The sequence below is a fragment of the Pipistrellus kuhlii genome, unplaced genomic scaffold (genome assembly GCF_014108245.1).
Source record: "Pipistrellus kuhlii isolate mPipKuh1 unplaced genomic scaffold, mPipKuh1.p scaffold_m20_p_13, whole genome shotgun sequence".
NCBI classification, from domain to species: Eukaryota; Metazoa; Chordata; class Mammalia; order Chiroptera; family Vespertilionidae; genus Pipistrellus; species Pipistrellus kuhlii.
In genome coordinates, this window is record NW_023425438.1 from 32286397 (window position 1) to 32308228 (window position 21832).

The 21832-nt window shown below is 51.8% G+C and overlaps 1 protein-coding gene across 5 annotated transcripts in view; it reads right to left on the reverse strand.

Moving 5' to 3' along the window:
- Positions 1–853: 853 nt before the first annotated feature.
- SPRED2 (sprouty related EVH1 domain containing 2) overlaps positions 854–21832 on the reverse strand; it is a 123190-nt gene continuing 102211 nt past the window's right edge. For 3 of the 5 annotated variants that reach the window (XM_036435536.2, XM_036435533.2, XM_036435537.2), the window contains 2 exons: positions 6434–6583; positions 854–4080 (listed from right to left, as the gene is read on the reverse strand). In XM_036435536.2, the coding sequence (XP_036291429.1) occupies positions 3409–4080; positions 6434–6583 (822 nt within the window). In that variant the 3' untranslated portion in view covers positions 854–3408. Of the gene's footprint in view, positions 4081–5390; positions 5394–6433; positions 6584–21832 lie in introns of all 5 variants that reach the window. The other 2 variants (XM_045580828.1, XM_045580829.1) reach the window with 1 other exon arrangement.

Sequence of the window (21832 nt, forward strand, 5' to 3'; positions counted from 1 at the left end):
CCGAAACCGGTTTGGCTCAATGGATAGAGCGTCAGCTTGGGACTGAAGAGTCCTGGGTTCAATTCCAGTTAAGGGCATGTACCTTGCTTGCGGGCATATCCCCAGTAAGGGGTGTGCAAGAGGCAGCTGATTGATGACTTTCTCTCATCGATGTTTCTCTCTATCTCTCTCCCTTCCTCTCTGTACAAAATCAATAAAATATATTTAAGCCGGGACTGGTTTGGCTCAGTGGATAGAGCGCCGGCCTGGGGACTGAAAGGACCCGGGTTCGATTCCGGTCAAGGGCATGTACCTTGGTTGTGGGTGCATCCCCAGTAGGGGGTGTGCAAGAGGCAGCTGATTGATGAATCTCTCTCATCGATGTTTCTAACTATCCCTCTCTCTTCCTCTCTGTGAAAAATCAATAAAATATATTTTAAAAAGAAATGAATAAAAAATTAAAAAATATATATATATTAAAAAAAACACAATTGGTGTTGGTGGAAACTGTCTTACACACACACACACACACACACACACACACACACAGCTTAGCAGAAGTTGGTGGAAAACAACTGGGAGGAAGTACAGCTGTTCCCTCGGAGGAGCTGGCCTGGGGAAGGCTGGCCGGGGAGAGGGGGTGTTCCCCGGGTGCTGACATGCAGCATTCCTTTCACTTGAGGCAGCCGAGCTGAGGAGCCTTGGGAATAGGACTTTGCTGGGAAGGGCCTCACACAAACAGACCTGCCTCCCCACATCCTCCTCCTCCGAGAGAGAAGCCCCTTCCCATCCTGTGATGCGAACTCCCACACCCGCCGTGGCTCTGATACGGCCCGCCCCGTCTCTGGCCCGACAGACAGCCCGAAGCCAGCGATCTCGTAGGATGTGTTTATATTTACAGTTTAAAGCAATGGCTACATTGGTCATACATATTAGAAACCATAAAAAAAAAGAGTTAAGAACTTAAAATGTACATCATACACTTGTATATATATTCTTTACACGGAGGTAAAAAGGGTTATTATAAAAAAAAAAAAATCCATACAACAGGGTTTTTTAGTTACAGGTCAAGAATGAATGATGCTTCAGGCACTTTAATTTGTTAATGTGAGCAAATAGCCTAGAGGGGCGTTGTCGGGAGAAGCTTCCAAACAGATAATCTTTTGGTTAATGTGTTGTTACCACAGATACAAAAATAAAATCTGAATAGTTTCTCTCCAATGATGGACGTCAGTATGGCAGAGCTGACTGGGGGAATACTGCACACTGTCCAGCTGCAGTGTGGCGATGAGAGAGGGACGTATGTACATACATGTCCCCACGGCTGCCCTGGGCCCTGAACCGCGGCCTTCACAAACCAACAAGCATGGGCGGAGTCAGATTCACTAGGTGGACCAGGTCAGGGGGTGAAGGAAGAAACAGACCAGCGAGGGCAGACGGACAGAAAGCTGCTGGGGTATTCTCACTGAAATAAATAGGGGCACTGGAACCGAGGTCTAACGAAACATACATTAGTGTTGTGCTTTGTAGAGAGGAGACCTTGAGAAAGACCGTGGGGCGTGGGGGTGGTCTCTCCACAACCTTGGGAGGCTGGCTGCGGTTTGGCGAGATGTTCTCCGGGCAGGGAAGCAATGCTCCTTCCTCCCATCACCTGTCTGACAACCCTCTCCGGTCCCTTTCCAGCCCGGAAGGCCCAACCAGGCACTCCAACCAATGAAAACGTCTACTGACTAACTCAGGAGCACAGCGGGCATTGGCACTGGCGATCTGACTCAAGAAATTTCGACGGGCTTCTCGGGAGAGCTGAAAGCATTCCATGAAGGTAAGCGTGGCTAGCACTTTCCCAGTACGATGGGAAGACGGGGGCAAAAGTCCCTTCCCTTGAAGACTGGTGTGTCCTGTGTGCAATAGAGAAGGGCGGGGGAAGCGAGGGGTGAGGGACCAGGCCATGCCCTCAGCGAGCAGTTGCCGCGGGCAGATCGTGGCGGGAAGAACAGTGTTGGACAAACCTGCCCTAGGTTCTCCACGTCCTCCTGATTGTCCTATGCTGGGCTCAGGTCCACCACTCTGCACGTGCCTTCTCCCTGCCCTCAGATTTGGCGATTCCTTGCGATAGGTTAGAAAAATAAATCTTTTCCAGCTAATTCGAAGCCTCCCACATGTGGCAAGGCGACAGGTAGGCCCTAGTCTGCTGACTCAATCATGTGTGCACACCAAGTGGCCAGTCTGGGTTTGGAGGTGCAGGAGAAAGACACTTAGGCATCGGAGGGGTTTTTACATATGGCCTTGTTTTTTCCTAAGTATAAATGAAGAATTCGGTGGCGTGACATTGAGTCCAAAAGAAGAACACAAACCCACGTGCGAAATGCAGCCCACCACTCCTCAGATTTACATCATTTAACACTCCCCCCGCCGGTGAGCGGAAAACCCTCAGTGGGGAGAGGGGAGCTCCTTCCGTTTTATATTGACCGGAACCTTAGTGTTTCCAACACCGGTTTGTGTTTAAAGAGAGAGTATTTGGTTTCCAAAACAGCAAGCAAATTTACTGATTAGCATTTTTCTCCCAATATTGCTAAATTTTTTTGGAAGTGGTGGCGACACAATTTTAAAAAGTTCTACCTTAGGGGGAACGGGGGAGACTCAGGGGAACCGGAACTCTCCTTTTCTAGCCCTGGCTAGAGAGGATGTGATGCCGTGGAAGGAGTTTTCCTGATTCTCCCAAGTGAATCTGAAGTTAAGGCTCAATTCATAGTCATGTTTAGGGGTGAAATGTCTGCCTCCTGAAGAACTGGCAGGTTTGGGGGGCAGGGAAGGGGGGCGGAAAACGATGATGGGCTGGAGACGGAAACGGCGGCTCACAGGGGGGAAGATCAGCTTTAGAAAAGTCAGGGCGGCCTTGTTGGACGGTAGAAGTCTGTCCACTAGCTCGCCTCCTAGACGTCACAGCTACCCTGGGGTTAAAATACTTCTGGTTGGGGTTTCCTCCTTCTGACATCACACTTCCAGGTAATGCTGGTTAGCCACTGGCAAGCTGAGCCTAGACAAAGATAGCCTTCGATGCTCTGGAAAAACCAACTACAAGACCCATTTAAAAAAAGCGAAAAAAAAAAAAAAAAAAAAAGCAGCCGTTCAGATGGCAGGGGCCTTTGAATTAGAAGAGGGAGGTGGGCAGGGAATCAACACAGGGATGAGACAGTTAGCTTGATTACAGATTATCAATACACGAGTCTACGCGGCGGGGGATGGAGGGGGTTCCTTTCTTTAGAACACTGTGCGCAGGGATGGCTGGGTGGCTGGGAGGTGCAGAGCCCGCAGGAGGGTCCCCCGGGCTGGAATGGCGCCCCAGGGAGGAGCAGGGGGGAGGCTACACGTGTGCGGGAGACACGGTCCCTCCTGGCGGGGAGGGAGGAGGGAGGGAGGAGCGTGGAGTCAGGCGGCCGCTTTGTGCCTGCCGCCGCAGCACCTGCACAGCACGCCGCAGTGGTAGCAGGCGCGCAGGGGCAGGTAGCAGCACATACAGGGCGCCAGGAAGGACAGCGCGACCAGGGCCATCCACCGGAGGCAGAACTTGTCGTCGCTGGTGTCGCAGGAGCAGGGGTCCGTGTAGTCGCCCTCGGGGTCCGACATGCAGTGGTAGAGCAGGCTGTCCGCGCACCACATGCAGCTCACGCGGCGGATGCAAGTCCTGGCGGCGTCGGGCGCGTCCTGGCAGCGGCCGCGCCGGTTGTCCTCGTGGCTGAACAGGTCCCTGCAGTACTCGCAGCGGGAGCGCTCGCCCTCCTCCGGCCGCCGCCGCGCCTTGCCCCGCGACGGCTGCGTCTTGATCACGCCGGCCCCGCGCCCCTTGGGGTCCTCGCCCAGGCCCAGGCCGCAGTCCGGGGCGCCCACGTAGGGGTAGGTGTAGTCGTGCTTGGGCGCCTCGCCCTTGGCGAAGCGCACGTAGGCGTCGGGGTCGTCGGCGGGGCCGGGCGCCTTGCCCCGCGCGGGCGCGTGCCGGTAGTCCTCGTAGCCCGTCACCCACACCCGCTCCCGCGGGTTGATGCGCACGATCTCCTCGTCGTCGTCCGGGAAGCTCACCTGGCGGTACGGCCTGGGCAGCGGCTGCCCCAGGGGAAGAGAGACGGCATTTTTCAGCAGTGGCAGAGAAAGAGGAAAAAAAAAAAAATCTAACATGTACTTTTCACCTTGACAAAGGCGTTTCTTTTAAGAAACTGACCCGTCCTGGAATGACTGGACATCACACGGGGAGTCTCAATCCATTCCTGGGTGGGGAATCCATTGAGTGGGCCGAGGACGGCTTTTATCCTCCTCCCTTTTTCTAATTTATTTTATAACTATCTATACTAATAAAGGGGCGATATGCTAATGAGACCAGGTAGACATCTTCCAGTCGTCCTGCCTGCCTTCTGGACAAAGCCACGGTGGCAGGGGCTAAGGCAGAGGCAGTTAGGGGTGATCAGGCTAGCAGGGGAGGGCAGTTGGGGGCGATCAGGCAGGCAGAAGCGTTTAGGGACAATCAGGCAGGCAGGTGAATGGTTAGGAGCCTGCAGTCCCGGATTGTGAGAGGGATCCCACATTGGGGAGGGTGCAGGCAGGGCTCAGGGACACCCCCCTCCTGTGCACGAATTTCATAGGAAAGGATGCCCACTGTAAGAATAGTTTGCATTTTCAGAAGCTGGACACACCCAGGTCAAGAAGCAGAAGGTGAGGGTGCCTGATTTCTGCCTGGTTTTGTACAGTATGTTCTCTGTTGTATGATCAACTTTTTAAATGTTTCCTTCAGTGAAATAGGCGAATACGGGAGTTACACAGCACGTTAGAAGGGTAAGTACTTTTCATCATCTATGCATATATACAATACGTGCGCTCTGGGTCACCCTATAAAATGCATTTCTCACTGTGTGTCGTGTTCAAAAAGAGCAAAAGGGGGCTACCGGGAACTACAAGAACCGTGGAATCAGGTTGGGAAGATACGATGCCCAGGTAACAAAAGGTTAAGAGCACAGGCTCCGGAGGCCGGCTGCCTGAGTTAGAATCCTGCCAGGATCACACAGATAGTGACAGAACTGGAACCTGTGACCCAGAGCCACACCCTCTAGCCCCAACCCCCCCCCCCCCCCCCCCCCCCCCCCGCATTCTGCCTTCGGGCCAAGAGTCCTCTCAGCAGGTAGCCAGTTTTCCACCTTAGAAGTCCGTGGGGCATGAAGGCTTTTTTTTTTTTTTTTTAAAGGGAAAAGAGCACGGTTCTGGGCAAACCCACTGGAGTCATATCCGGGCCGTGCAATTTCCTGGGAAGTGGCTGTGCCTGAGCCTCAGTTTCCCCCGACTGTCAGACTGCATGGGGCTGTTGTGAATCGAAAGAATCTCCTCGGTACTTGCACTGAGCCTGCCACACGGGATGTGCTCCATACCGGCTGCCACTGTCATTGTAATAGTTACAGCATTTTTACATGGCAGTTCGGTTCCCCCATCGCTTCCCAATGGACTGTGAGCAGGGCCGCCTCTCACACCCTTTGCCCTAATTCCCGTGACAATCTTGACATGAGAGCTTCCCGGGCTTCACAGAATCACAGTCCTGTAGGATTTCAAAACAAATCTGGGGAGCTGTTACAGGCTTTGCTAATTTTTTTTTATTTTGCAAAGCCAGGAGAGTCAAGAAGTCAGTTCTTATCTACTGCTACCATCATTTAAAAAAATTTTAATGCTAAACTATTGGGAAGCATACAACAGAAAGATTTCTTAAAGGAGTCACAGAAACCCAGCTTTACGTTCACTGTGCTCCTTTTTTTTCTCTTTTCAAAGCAGACCGGTGGCCACATCGCCCTCCACGGGCACCAGTCCCAGCCCCACAGTTTGGAAACCTGCTCTGCAAAACAGCCCCTTGGTAAATATTTGTTGAGTTATTGAATTCCAGGCTCCATTTCCCCGAGCAGGCCCGGGCCTGCCGCCCGAGCCACCAGGGCGAGAGCCAGGTGTGCGGCATCTTCAGGCCCGGCCGGGGCTTTGTGCGCCCACCCCGGGTCCGAGGCCTCCGCAGGGGGCGGCACGGCGCGGGGGTGAGCACAGACTTCCATTGGAATCTGTTCCCCGGGGGACTCCATCTCTCTGAGCCTCAGCTTCCTCATCTACAAAGCGGGGAGCCGAGGGCCTGCCTCGTGGGGCCATTTGCGAGGATTAAACGAGATCTACCGCGTTTCCCCGAAAATAAGACATCCTCCGAAAATAAGACCTAGCGCAACTTTGGGAGAAAAAAAATTAAGACACTGTCCTATTTTCGGGGAAACAGGGTAGTACGAGGGATCTGGCACACAGAAGCCTCTAAGCGAGGGTGAGCTGCCACCCCCGCCGGCGAGGTGGGGTGGGGCGGGACAAAGTTGGACGGAAGGGGCCTAGGCTCGGGGAGAGGAAGGAGCCCCCGCCCCGAGCACCTCAGAGGAGGGAGACAGCTGCTCACCTGTTCGAGGTGATAGTGGTCCGGGGGGTAGGGGTCGTGGAGGTGGCCCAGGGTGTAAATCCTCCGGTGCTCGCAGGACGTGGGGGAGGAGATTGTCCGGGTCGGTTGTTCCCTCTTCTGAGAGGAATTAGAAGAACTGTCTGTAGCTGTCTGTTTGGAGGGAGGTAACGGAGAGTTAACTGGGAAAAGCCGAACCCTCACACGCCGTCGACCCGCCTTGTGGCAGCCTGCTGGACTTCCCGAAGCCGTGCGTTTATCCTGGCCGCGGGAGGCGGGAGGCCCCCTGAAGGGCGAGGTTGTCTGAACACGATGTGGCCGCCAGACCCCGGGCGGTTGGGTTTGTTTTCTCGAAGGTAGGAGTAGCGGCCAGGCTTGGGGGCCGGGCTCACTACAGCAGGCCTCCCGCTGGGGCAGCCCGGTTTGGCCAAGGATGGTCGTCCCGTTTGTGGCGCTAGTTCCAAGGCACCCTGGCAAGCAGGGGAGGTGCAAACACACACACACACACACACACACACACACACACACACACAATCAAACCCCAATGTTTACACGTGTGGCTAACCCCAACCTGAGAAAGAGATAAGGATACCCTGGGGGATCATGGGTCCTGGCTTCCCAGAAATTTTGCAGGACGACATCTTTGGGGCCCACTTTAAACTGGCAGCAAGATGGACGACTGCAGAGTGAGGAGGGGCCCACAGAGCAGTCTCCCCAGCAGCCGCATCCAATCCAGCCCGGAGCCTCCCGATGGCGTCTTGGGAAGGTGAGCAGATGCTGGGATGGACTGTGGCCGGAGCACAGGCGGGCCCACTGCCTCCCCGATGTACCTACCACCTGGGTGCTTCCTGCTCCCACCCAAGACTCCGTGAAGGAGGCCAGGTGATGGCACCCTCCACAGCCACTCGCACCCCCCACATGCTTGTAAAAGCTGTTCCGTCTTTACAACCAGGGCACCCCACCTTCCACCCCCATGGGGTCGGGGACCCTTGCCCACCCCCACACAAAGGAAAAGGTTTTTCTTGTATCTGGGAACGTCTTCCTCTCCTTGGCTGTTGCTCTCAGCGTCCACTTTGTCTTTTTATTCTACATGTCTTTTGTCCGTGCCATCAATCCTTCTGGGGGCAAGGCAGGGCTTGAACAAATAGACGGGTGAGTTATTCCCACCCCTCTGCCCGTTTGTAAAGAAGTAAATGCTCAGAAAAGTGGGACTACAAGGTATTTAGGAAAAAGAAGACTCATTTCCGTTATGCAATGAACTGCTGTTAATTTTTAAAACTCGGTGGACACGTGCAGCTTCCCTACAGGGACCCAGTCTGCCTGGAGTTTTCCTATCGGTTTGGTCCGAGTGATGCGGAGCTGATGCCGGAGTCCGATCCCCCCACCCGCCGTGGCTCAGCCAGATGTGGACACATGGTCCCCTCCGGCCATCCAGAAAGATCTCTGACGGAGTTCAGAAAAGATGCTGGCTTTTTATCTCAGGTTAAGACCCAAGGGTCCCCTGAGCCTGGGATTGTGGTGAGGGCGCTGGGAAGGCACCTTCTGAGGATGAAGTGAAGCGAAACCTTAGAGAAGGCAACCCCCACGGACAACATCTGAGCTTTGGGGTCCAGTCCAGCCTGAATCCTGACACCCCCTTTGGTAACGGAAGCCAGCTGTGCTGGGCTCACCACACGGGCACACTTCTCCTCACTCCCCATCCCCGCTCTGAGGCGGCGGCTCCACCTGCGTCCCTCCCCTGGCCTCCCGGTGACCCCGGCTCCCCTCCACAGCGGCCGGGGTGACCTGGGCGCGCAGCCTGCCGCCTCCCTCCTCGGCCTCTTGCGTGCAGCCATTCCGGGGACTGAGGGGGCCCACGGTGGGAAGGCTGCAGACCCAGCACCCCCGAGACACCCGCTTCCTGCAGATGTCAGCCAAGACCACAAAGCCCCCCCCCCCCCTCCCCGCCAATTGGTTCAGAGAGGAAATAATTAGTAAATATCAGTAACGGGAAGAGAGCAGGCGGACGCACAAGAATCTCTTCCTTTCTTCCACGCTCTGCCTGCTGTCCAGCTCTCACCCACTTTGCTGCCGATCCGACAACAAAGCCCAGAACTCCCCGGTGATGAGAGTACGTATGTGCCATGTGCCAGGCAGGGGCACACGTGAACAATCGCAGGTAAAAGAGCGCCTCTACATCACACATAGGAAAACGAAGACTCAGAGAGGCAGGGACCTGCTGACCGGCTGTGGCTAACCCAGATGTGGACAGCCTGACTGTCGAGCCCCCTGGAGTTCAGCACCCCACACCCTGCTTCTCACACGCAGGTCAGCCATTCCAACGCCGCCTCTGAGAGGAACTGTGTGAACCTCAACAAAGGCCCACCTCACGTAAGAAGGGGCACCCTGCATGACAGAAAAAGCCAGCAAGTAAGGGGGTGTCAGGCACATGGCGTCTCACGATACAAAGGTTTCCAAAGATTTCACTAAGGACTTCCTGAGTAAGCAGATAAGGCCCTCAGCATGACTCACATCTCAAGGGTCACTTCCTTCTCCAACGCCCACATGACGGTCATCTCTCAGGCTAGAAGCTACCCGGGCGCTGACCACGGTAACATGCACTCAGCACCGACGTCTCAGAAACCGGCTAACTCATCGCGGTCACCTCTGAGTTAGTCAGCTGTGACCCTCATCCGCCCAGGGCCAGGTTCACAATGTGTAGGAAGTCATTCTGAGAAACGGGGCACACCCAGTTTTCCCGGTATTCCTGAGCCAATCAGAGATGCCCCCGCCTGACCTCCCTAGAACCAAGCAGCACCCCACCCCACCTCCTCAAGGTCAAGTGCAAAGCTTCCCAAACGCGAGGCTGAGGAAGGCCTTCCAAGGTCTCCTAACCTAGTGACGGGTTGGTGCAAAGGAGCAGGAAAGCCAGCCACCTTTGAGGTATGCCCACAGTTCACCGCTTCCCGAGGGCCGGGCTGAGGGTAGGGCCTGGCCCGGCCCACAGCCTTCCCTGCCAGCCTGCTCGGTGTGGGTTTGGACCCGGGAAAGGAGAGCCTGCTGGCGAGGCTCCATGGGAAGCAGAGGCCGTGCCGGATCTATATATCAGACAGATCTTGGAGCGGTGTGGCCTGCACACATGTCCCACCAGGGCATCTCCAGGAGCAGCGAGGGGAAATGCCTCCTGCCCACATGCCCTGCTGACCTAACTGCTCGCGGTTTCCCCTCACAGCAGGAGGACAGTGGCCTCCGCTCACATCCACAAGCAAGCTGCTAGGAGATGACCGATTCTTGGGTGCACAAGCTCCTGACCCCCACCCACCTGACGGTTTCTCCTTCCTTGTGGAAAGACTGCGTCTTAAACCCACCTCGCTCTCCCGAGGGCGTCTCTCGGCTGCTGCAGGTTTGAACTCCAGAAGCACAAAAGCAGAGGCCCTCAGCCCCCCGAAGAGAGGCAGCTGCAGCACCAGGCTCCCCGAGCCACTGCACCTGCACGCGCGTCCTCCACAGCAGCCTCTGAGTTTGACTCTGTCTCAGTGTCAGTGCCCGGGATGAAAACCATGTCCAGCTAAGAAGTTTGCGACTTAAAAAAAGGACCGGACGAAAGAAAGGCGGTGGAATATGATGATGTTCGAGACCAGGGTCTTAGCTCAGACAGACTGGATTTGAATCATTCTCTGCTACTGATAGGTCAAGGTGACGTCTAACTCCAGTTTTCAGATCTGCAGAAATGGAGCTGAAACTGTCCTCAAGAGTTATTAAAAAATGAAATGAGATGAAACATTTCCTTTTTTTTTTTTTTAAGCTGGTACTGCCGATTACAGAAAAGTTACTGATTCTGTTGGTCCGGTATCTGGTCACCTCGCTTAATTTCTTATAGAAGTTCACATAGTGACTTTGGGTTTTTCTCAGTAAATCATATTACCCACAAAAGATAGCCTGGTATCTTTACCAGTATTTATACCATATTTTTCTTATCTTACAATTTTTGCCAGGGCTTCCAGCATGATGTGGAAAAACAGAGGCAATTAGTGGCCCTGCTTGTCTTTTTAATTGATCATATATATATATATATATTGATTTCAGAGAGGGAGAGAAACATCAATGATGAGAATCATTGATCAGCTGCCTCCAGCATGCCCCCTACTGGGGATTGAGCCCTCAACCCTGGAATTGAACCTGGGACCCTTCAGTCTACAGGCCAATGCTCTATCCACTGAGCCAAACCGGCTAGGACACCCTGCTTACCTTTTTAAAAATAAATTTCCAGTGATCACTATAAAAACTCACATACTTTGAGTAATTAACAAGCTTGCGTGACCCTCTAACAGGGCAGTGAGCTGAGACAAGACCTTGATGAGGAGAACAGAGAAAGAACAGGAGAGTGAGAAGGGAAGGAGGCGGAAGTGAGAGTTCAGCATCCTGAGATGAAAGGGTGGGCACTGCTAACCTTAGAAACTGAGCCGAGTACCGACCAGCCTGACCAAATCCACTCTGAGAGCACCAATCCCATCCCTTCCCTGAAGGGTTTGGGTTTGGGCTGGGTGCTTGTGGGATGCGGGTTCACAGAAGGTGACATGGGCAAGGCCAGGGAGCTTCCTTGAGGAGGGACATCCTAGATGGGTACACAACCCAGACCTGGGCCCAGAGGAAGGAAAAAAGAGGCTCAAATTTATCAGTGAACATCGGGTAAACTTCTTTAAACACTGTAAGCTTCCAATGCCTGAGCTCTGCAGACGTAAGTTGTACTTAACTTTGAGAATTCAGAGAATCCCCCGGAATTTAATAAATAAGAGGAAAACCATGGGGCTTCAAAAGTTGATAGACTTTTCCTCTGAATAACGGACTTGAATGTTATGACATCTTGCCAGTAAGTCAAAGCCTGACGTACAAAAGACCCTGGGTGGAGACTGCCTTTCCTCAAGGTCAGTGCTACCGGTGTGGGAGGGAATTGGTCTGCATGGAGAAAGGGGCTCAGCAGATCCATGCCTACTGTTACAGCTGTGGCTGGCTCCCTCCTAGGTGAGGCGCATATTCTGTAAATAGGATTTCCCAAAACTGGTTTGGTTCAGTGGATAGAACATCGGTCCGAGGACTGGAAGGTTCCCGGTTCTATTCTGGTCAAGGGCATGTGCATTGGTTGCGGGCACATCCCCAGTGTGGGGTGTGCAAGAGGCGGCTGGTCAATGTTTCTCTCTCATCGATGTTTCTGTCTGTCCCTCTCCCTTCCTCTCTGTAAAAAAATCAACAAAATATACTAAAAAAAAAAAAAAAAAAAAAGGTGGCTATCCTCCCCTGACTGACGGAGGGCCCTGGAGTTCACTGGGAGGTTCTTGAAGAAGCAAGAACATTTGTTCGCGTGCCCTGGGTCCGGGAACGAGCCTCCTTCGTTTGGAAGGTTAACCTCTTTGACCAGGGGAAGCTCAGAGAAGGAGGAAAAAAAACCAAGAGGCTAAACCAGGGAAGAAAGCAATTTGCTTAAATTAAGTTACCCATCTTGGATAGGATCCTAGAGCAGACAAGGGCTTCCTGAGGGCATTCGGGGTGGGTCAGACTATACATTTCAAAGTAGAAGTGTTTTCAGGACAATGTGTATCCCCTTTAACTCTCCTGGGTTTTCCTGCTAAATCCTTGATTTTCCAAAAGGGGATGGGGATACAGAACAAAGGCAGCAGCAGCTGGCAGACAGTGGCTAGGGGAGAGAAAGGGGTGTCCAGGCTGATTTTTCAGGGACACTTGGAACTGTTGAGGGGCTCCTGGTTTATAGCTTTCCCCGAGTAGGACACTCCCACAGAGTGTATCGGGGCGACTAGGAGAAGACTGGCGTTTGTCAATGTTCTCCTCCCTTCTGGGATGGAGACAAATGGGATGAACCCCGCCCCTCCAGAGAGGCGAGCACACAGGTATTGCCACTTGATCATCCCCGCGTCTCCAGAACACGGGCCGACGGAAGGAAGTGCGCGGTGCATGGAGCCACTTCCGGAGGCCGACGGACCTGCGTGTTTTCAACAGGCACAGGAAGGGCAGGTAGGAAACCGCTCACCGAGTGCGGCCACATCAACTGGGAATCACACGGCCATGCTAGGCTCACCTAGCTCAACGCAGAGAGACATGGACAGCCGTGAGGCCAGGCCAGGCCATTCGTCTCAGACACGTTGCTAAACTTCTTTGGGCCTCAGTTTCCTCATGTATAAAATCAGGGGGTCTACTGGGTGATCCCCAAGGTCTATTTGGGCTCCAACAATTTCATGTGTAATCCTCCTCCCTCTTCCTAAGAATATGACAGGTCACAAGGATTCAACACTTGTTTAGCTGATTCAAGAGCCACAGGATATATGTCAACTATACTTCAGTAAACACAGTAATAAATAAAAATAAGTCATTACCATGCCTCCCCCCCCCCCCCCCAACTGCTAGAGGATTCACTCAGATGACGAAGTAGAATTTCTGCCATCTATAGATGCTGCTACTTTGAATTTTTAAAGATGGGTTACTAGGAGTTATGACCACAATTCGTATTATTTGCACTGCAATCCATCACCAAAATAGACCTCGACATCTGATGCATTCTTCCTATAGCAAGGGCTTCTTATATTATTTCTTTTAAAAAGTATGCACACACACAGAGTGTGTGTGTGTGTGTGTGTGTGTGTGTGTGTATATAAATACAAATGTATGCGGCTGGGAGATTAGACTGATCACATGACGCTCCAGGCTGCTTCTGCCTATCCGGAGATGGTAACCTGGACGGTTGAGGGCCCAGAGGCGCCGCCCCGCTCAGGGGTGTGGACGAGCTGTAGTTTCTAACGCTTCAGCAAAGCATACCTTCTCCTCCATATCTACCAGATTGACAGGCCTGTGGCCAATCCCTTTTCCTCTGCTAAACAGGAAGTTGTCACCAGGCCTTTGGGAACAGGTAGCACTGGCTGACCTGTCCAAAGGGCCTATATTGGTTCTAGGTGTCCTATTTCAAAGAGGCAAGCAGAGCAGAAAATCGGCCAGGTACATGCTCTATGATGGTCCCGGCGAGCAGGCAGTCTGGCCTAAGAGGCAGTTGCTTGGGGAGAAGAGAGAACTCTGTCCTCAGGTATTAATTACCCTCTCTGGGACCCAGGGAATAAAGTGGGCGTCCTTTCATTGGGAAAAAAATAATAAAAAGGAAATTTCCACATATTTAACAAAATTTCATGTGTCTAGTCAGGTGAAAGCAAACGTGATATAAAAGGAAAGGACTGATAAGCCACAGCTTCGCTTCCCTGGAAGGACGGAAGGATGGGAGCGGGAAGGCCGGGTTTCAGGTAACCCTGATGACGTTCTCTGTATGAATTAGTAAAATGGAAGTAACAGTAGCCTACTGTCCACAGCTGAAAGAGATGACAGGCGTGTCAATAAAGGCAGACACACGTGGAGTAGTTAGAGAAATGCCGTTGGGCTTCCTGAAATGGAGAGCGCTGGCGAAGCTTTTGTTGGACGTGAATGGCTTCAGTGTATCCCTGTGAGCCGTTGTTTTTGAATAAGACGAGCCTCCTCTGACTACGTAACGTGAGCTTGGTGACTGTCGTGTGGAAGACGCGGCAGCTCCCGCCCACGTGGGCCTCCGCCTGCAGCGGTTGTGGGACACGCTTCCGGGCGCCAACCCCATACGGGGCGCAGGGCTACCCTCCCAAACGTGTTTGCCTTTCTTAACCAATTTCACCAAATTTTACAGAATTCACATTTCCAACCTATTTTCTCTCCACATATTCTCCCCCCCACCCCCCTTCCGTCCCATCCCTTCATTCCACAGGGAGAGACAACAGAAACATTTCTGATCAGCGGATCTAAACTAAAGGGAGAACTCTGTCCTCGGGCATTCATTACCCTCGGGGCTTGGAGGAGGAGCTGGGGACCCGGTGCCTGCACTGAGGCTTTAAGCCGGCGCCCTCGACGAAATATCCATCTTTAGGTGGTTCTTTTACAACGAAGGGGGACTCTGGTACGCTTGATGGGTAACATTTACTAAAACGTATTGAATACGTACGGCCTTTTCTTACAGTTCTGGGCGAGCAGAGTGAGGAGCTGAGCCTCGCTGAGCCCGGGGAATGCATCTGCAGACACGAGGTGCCGGCAGGTGACCGTCCGGGTGGCCGGAGGACAGATGCAGTGATGTCTTTGTCCGTGTGGGCGTAGCACCAGGGCCGCTCCACAGCCCGGTTCCTCCCCTTTCCTTCCCTTCCCCTGGGCCAGCAGACAGACTCGCAGAAGAAACGTGTCCGCCCTGAGAAGGTTTTATGTTCAAAGGTCACAGCTAACTCACGGCAGAACCAAGTTCAGAATCCAGGCCTCTCCCTCACCTCTCAGGGGTCACACACCACGTCAGCTTTTAAAAACACTCTTAGAAAATCAGTCAGTGAACCCCATTTTATTATAAAACTGGTCGTGATATGCCTTCAGTTTTAATGTTTGTTGGGGCTGGATTAGGTGGAAAAACTCTTTAGGGAAAATTTAGAGGTCTTCTGCACTCTTCCGCTTCTGTAAGCAAAACCTGGATAATGACAAAATTCATCGAAGGTTTTTCCTACTTAAGAATGAAAATAAGGTCGAAGCCGGTTTGGCTCAGTGGAAGAGCGTCGGTCTGCGGACTGAAAGGTCCCGGGTTCGATTCCGGTCAAGGGCATGTACATTGGTTGTGGGCACATCCCCGGTAGGGGGTGTGCAAGAGGCAGCTGGTCGATGTTTCTCTCTCATCGATGTTTCTAGCTCTCTATCCCTCTCTCCTCCTCTCTGTAAAAAAATCAATAAAATATATTAAAAAAAAAAAAAGAATGAAAATAAGGACAACTTGCAAATACTCAAGAGCCCATGTAGGATAAAACAAAACTGCTGCTCAGTACTTTGGTTTCAACCACTCGCTCTAACTTTGCTTTAGAGAACACGGGCGGGGGGTGGGGGTGGGGGGGGCGAGGCACCCCTGGGGACAGCTGCTCTCAACAGCCAGCAGGTACCAGTGCAGCCAGTAACAAACAGGACGCCAGGGAGCCATGCACAGGGCACGAGGCAGGACCAGGTTTTCCAATTTGCACAAAACATGGCTAGAAACGGAAGATGCTCTCAGAGCACATGACATTCTTCCCGTCTAAAGGAGGACCACCGACCTCAAGAAATAAATACAGTGGAACACCAACACACAACCCAAACACCAGCCTTTTGCAGCTGGGTTCTAGGAGAGAATTCAGACCCGAACAGAATCACGGAGTGATTCTCCACCCTGCAGACGACGCTGCGCAGTTAGTGCCATTCTAGGTGCCCAGGACACGTGAACTCATCCTAGAAGGATGGAGTCCCTCAAGTGCTAGGGCTTCATGGAGAAGAGCTGATGGAGAAGGGCTGCCCAAATCCCAAAACGATACTTCGGTGGAAGTAAAACTAGAGGGTGAGGAAAAAAACAAATCCCAAACCTATACACGTAGGGTAGGCCTTGCTGTGGTCAAACTCCGAGTTGCCATCTTGGGGACCACAGACTGGAACACCCACGAGGTAGGCTCCAAGCCCACCATAGGAATGGGTCCCATGGGCACGAGCCACATATTTATTCTCTTGTCTCTCCCTTTTTCCAACGTGGGTCCGGGAGAACCCTAAGATAGAACTCTTATATTTGGTGGTGGTCTAAAAAAAAAAAAAAAAAAAATAGAACAGCTGAAAGACCCTAAATATACTCATTGCACAGCGGAAGAGGAGAATAGCAGCGGGGACCTGGGGAGCTGGGCGCGCCCAGCCCCTCCACCACGTACTGGATGTGAGATCGTAGGCCAGTCACGCGTCTGAGTCACCTGGAAAGAACTCGCAATCCCTTCCCGCCCCCAGACCCGCGGTTCCGAGGAGCTGGCTTTTTAGTTTAATTTTATTTTTTAAATATGTTTTATTGATTTTTTACAGAGAGGAAGGAGAGGGATAGAGGGTTAGAAACATCGATGAGAGAGAAACATTGACCCTACTGGTACATGCCCTTGACCGGAATCGAACCTTTCAGTCTGCAGACCGACGCTCTACCACTGAGCCAAATCGGTTTTGGCGGAGCTGGCTTTTTATTTTTTTAATTTAAAAAAAATATATATATTTTATTGATTTTTTACAGAGAGGAAGGGAGAGAGAGATAGAGAGCTAGAAACGTCGATGAGAAACATCGGCCAGCTGCCTCTTGCACACTCCCTGCTGGGGATGTGCCCGCAACCAATGTACATGCCCTTGACCGGAATCGAACCTGGGACCTTTCAGTCTGCAGACCGACGCTCTACCACTGAGCCAAACCGGCTTCGGCCGGAGCTGGCTTTTTAGAGCTGTCCTCGCCACCCAGCAAGGCAAACACATGTCCGGCTAACGCCTGCAGCTGATCTTCTCTCTTGTGGGCCGCTGTTTCCACAGTGGACGTACGGCTGCCCAGCACGAGGCAGGGAGAACAGCGGGAAGGAGAGCAACCTGGAGCCACAGAAGTCAACCTCTTCAATCCCTAAGCCGCCAGCGGGGGGCACGAGGATGAGTTGCTAAGCACATGTGTCAAACACAAGGCCCGAGGGCCAAATCCGTCCCGCCAGGCCTTGCAATGTGGCCCGCACCACGCTGTCATCACTGCACTCCGCTGCGTTTCCATCACAATGACAGTTTATGACTGTTCAGTAAACCATTCGGCCCGCGATTTAGGCTGGATTTTAGATTTTGGCCCCTTCTCTGATTGAGTTCGACACCCCTAAAAGGTGTTCGTCTCGATTCCTCCTTCCCCCATGACCTCTCACCCACCTTCTGATAAAACCCCTCTCATTAAAAAAAATAATAATAATAATAATACAGGAGGAACAAGCATCCATTGCTCCCAAAAGTTGAATGGTTTTCCCCAAATTGCTTGTCTCCCCGTTATAACTATTTTTTTTAAAAAAGAAGCTTCTAATTACAACTGATTTTGTGATTATAACACATTTTGCTCCTTAAGAAAATGACCAGTAAAACCTAGAACAGTGTAATAATCTATATTTAGAACTGACTAGAGGTGTAATTAAAAATAAACCACCCTACCTGAAATCATAACACAGATTTTTTTTTGTATTCTCAAGCTTCTTAAAATGCTAAAATTTTATCAGCTCAAAAAAATAAAAAATAAAAAATACACATATGTATATCACTTAATATTTCAAGCAGCAGTCTCTCCTCTCTCCACTTCAGCGTCTCACTCTCGAGAGAAATGAATACACTTTCAACTCTTGTGGCTCTTCTTGTGTTTATCTCCATTATTTCCCCCCCCCCGCCAATCACATGTGGTTTATACTATTTTCTGATTTGCAGACTTAGGTGTTATTTATGGACCGCTTATTATGGATGAAGACCTAGCCTTTTATACACCCTCATGGGTCCTCCTATAAAGGGAATATTTCCCTAGTCCCCCAGCTTTAGCGCCGGAATCCAGCCTCTCGGCGCAGTGACAGCTGAAGCCGCGGCCACACGTGACCAGATGCTAGGTCGGCTGCTCCAGAAGTACGTGTGCCCTGCAGCTGCATTCTCCAGTGATCCCATTAAAACGGCCCTTGTCTGGCTACAACGACATTAATACCATTTATTTATTTAAAATATATTTTTATTGATTTTTTACAGAGAGGAAAGGAGAGGGATAGAGAGTTAGAAACATCAACGAGAGAGAGTCATCGATCAGCTGCCTCTTGCACACCCCCTACTGGAGATGTGCCCACAACCAAGGTACATGCCCTTGACTGGAATCGAACCCGGGACCTTTCAGTCCGCAGACCAACGCTCTATCCACTGAGCCAAACCGGTTTCGGCGACATTGATACCATTTAAACATGACTTTAGAATTCTGCCACAGTCCATACATCACCCGGTCTGAATGGGCCAAGCCCTACACAACAGGAATTTGGGAAATGGTTCTCTGAGTGACCACAAAACCCAGAGAGAGCCTCTCTGGTTCTCGCCAGTTCACTGCCTCTCCTCGCTCTGCCCCGGAACCCCTTCCCTGCCGGTCCCAAACCCTCGCCTGGAGGGACCTGCGAGGAAGTCAGTTCTAAGTTGGGGAGAGCAGAGCAGTCCAGCTTATCTACAGAGCTGAACAGTCCCCCCGAGGCTCGCAGGGCCTCCTCCCCGGAGACACAAGCACCGCAGAGGGAACGGACCCGAGGGCCTTTCTCCGTCCCTCCCGTCCCCCCGGCTCGGGAGGGACAGAAGTGAGAGTGCGCGCTCGGCGGTTTACAGAATGCGAACCTTTGCTGCCGCTGTATGTGCTCTGCCTGACTCATCTTACGCATCACCGAAAGCTCGGGCACTGGAATTCCCGGTACCTCCACGTTCGATGCTGGGCACTCCCTTGCCATAAGGGTCAGCCGCTGTAACGGAGGTCTCCCTGGAGCGGAGGGGCCGGGAGAGGGCTGGGCCACAGGGGAGAAAGCTGGCGGGAGGGTGAGAAGCAGCGCGCAGAGCCGACAGCTTACAGGGGGCGACAGAGCCGGGCTCGGCTCCTCGCTGTGCACCGAGCACAAACGGGGGGAAACGCGGCACGCAGTCACCGAGCTTCCCTCAAAACCACCCCCTTTAAAGGACGATAAAGCAAAGGAGTAAAGTAAGAAAAAAAAACCCTATCATTTTACACACTATCCAGGAATCCTCACCCAGCGCCACCGATAGGGTCTATGACTTGAAGCAAAATGATGTATAACGAAGCTCATTTTACCACAGGCTAAACCAGTGGTTGGCAAACTGCAGCTCACGAGCCACATGCGGCTCTTTGGCCCCTTGAGTGTGGCTCTTCCACAAAATGATACCACGGTCTGGGCGAGTCTATTTTGAAGAAGTGGTGTTTTGAAGAAGTTTAAAAAATTTGGCTCTCAAAAGAAATTTAAAAAAAAGTTTTTTTCCCCAGTCGTTGTACTGTTGATATTTGGCTCTGTGGACTAATGAGTTTGCCGACCACTGTCCTAACCCCAAGCGATCCTCTGAACCAGGGATCCCCTGGCTCCGCCAGCAGAAACAAGAGGACACACGTGTGGTTCCTCCAGGGCCACCTCCACAGGTTTTCCTACACACGTGCTGTTCTCGCAGGAAACCCCTCACTCCATCCTTGGGGGTTAGTTACACTCTTTCATCGGTAAATGAGTTCTGCGTTATAACTGCTTGTCTTACCAATAAAAGGTGCTGTTTTTTTTTTGTTTTTTTTTTTTGTTTTGTTTTTTAAAGATTTTAAAACAGATTTTGAGCTGAAACCGGTTTGGCTCAGTGGATAGAGCGTCGGTCTGCGGACTGAAAGGTCCCAGGTTTGATTCCGGTCAAGGGCATGTATATTGGTTGCGGGCACATCTCCAGTAGGGGGTGTGCAGGAGGCAGCTGGTCAGTGTTTCTCTCTCATTGAAACCTAGCTCTCTACCCCTCTCTCTTCCTTTCTGTAAAAAATCAATTAAAAAAAATATTTTAAAAAAATTGATTTTTGAGAGAGAGCAGACAAACGGGAAACCTGGTGGTAAGCTTGATGACCCTCCCATCATCACACAGGACGTGTTTCTAATAGTCAGTGACCTAAAGGCTGGGGCTGTCTCGAGAAGGGAGGTACTACTGTTAACAGTCCCTTCTTTGTCAAATGATCTTTTATTGAAATATTTTCCTTTGTAGTTCTTTTTTTTTTTAAATATATTTTTATTGATTTTTTACATTGAGGAAGGGAGAGAGATAGAGAGCTAGAAATGTCAACGAGAGAGAAACATCGACCAGCTGCCTGTTGCACACCCCCTACCGGGGATGTGCCCGCAACCAAGGTACATGCCCTTGACTGGAATCGAACCTGGGACCTTTCAGTCCACAGAGTGACACTCTACCCACTGAGCCAAACCGGCTTTGGCCCTTCTTTGTAAACAGATGAAGGCCCCGGGTCCTACACAGCACGGCCCCACGGAATGCGAGTGAGTAGGGCTCCTTCTCCCGTGAGGTCCCAGTGTCTGGGAGCAGCAGGGCTGTGTGTACACTTCCTTCCAGGCCTCGGCGACACCCTGGAGCAGCACGCCGACACCCCGCGGACGAAAGGGCAAACCCGGGAGGATGCTGGCTCCCATCGCCCCGCTCCCCTGCCCTCTCCTGATTCTATAAATCATCCTGGCAGGTAGCTGGGAAGCAGCTGTGGGTGACAGCTCTGCTCTGGAGCACAGGAAGCCACCTTTTCACCCTCCTGCTGTTGTTTGTCTCTCCAAACGTGACAAAGGAACAGATGTAAGCAACGTGCCAACTGCTGAGGAGATCTGCCCGGAGAGCCAGAGGAAACCTGCTCGGAGCCACATCACACCGGCCGCCCGCCGCGGGGAAGGACAGCGGAGTTCACTTCCTGCCGCCCCCACGGACGCTCTGCTCGCGTCAGGCCGCCCCCCCTGCACATCCCGGCATCTGCCTTCGCCCCTGTGGTTCCCAGCCTCGAAGCCACTTCCCGAGCCCTGTTCAAAGGCCGGGCCTCCCATAGCGGCCTTCTCTGACCTCCCCTACCGTCAAGTCCCTGGTTCGGAGCGCTCTGCCGTCTGTGCCAGAACAGCCCAAGCCTTTCAAAGCCAAGCTCATCTCTGTTCAAACCTCCCCCTCTCCCTGAACCAGGGCTGCAGCACGCTTTACACACTCTGTATTCCCAAAGCAGTTTTTCCCCCAATTACTCGCTGCGAGGAGTCTGTTGGAAAGCACGTTTAAAGGGGTGCAACCAATATTTAAAAATACGAAATAAAAAGTGGCTTATAAAAGATATTCTTGGGGAACTATTATCTGACAGGAGACTCCTATGAATTTTCTTAGGTATAGAAATGGTGGTGTGCTTGTGTAGAATACCTTATTTTTAGGAGGTGGATGCTGAAGTAATTCCAGGTAACTATTTTTAACTGATCAGCGAAAATATACGTGTACGTGTACGTGTGTGTGTGTGTGTGTGTGTGTGTGTGTGTGTGTGGTGCACATCTCTAAATACACATACATGCACAGATACAGCAAATGGAGCAAAATGTCACAACTGCCAAATCCAGCTGTTGCGCATACAGTGCTCCCTGGATTATTCTGTACGTGTTCCTATGTGCTTGAAAAGTTTCATAATCAAAAGTAGAAGAAAACAAAACAGAAGAGAAAAAAACAAACAAACCATGAAGCACAGTCTGGTGTTAGGTGTCTCTGGATGTGTGTGCCCTAGGTTACAGCGTCAATGTGTTTCCTGCTGTACGTCAAGCCCACGAGTGTGAAAATGCTGCCCGAGAGCTTCTCCCTGGGCAAAGAACTATCTGTTATTTCCTTTTAGAAGCCCAGGACTTACATAAAGAAGCTGAGAAATCATTTCTTCTCCCATTCACTGAAGCAGTATCAAAACATCCAAGCCATTTCCTGCCTCCGCGCATTAGTTCCAACCTCAATGCAGCCTTCAGGCCTTTCTGGTCCGAT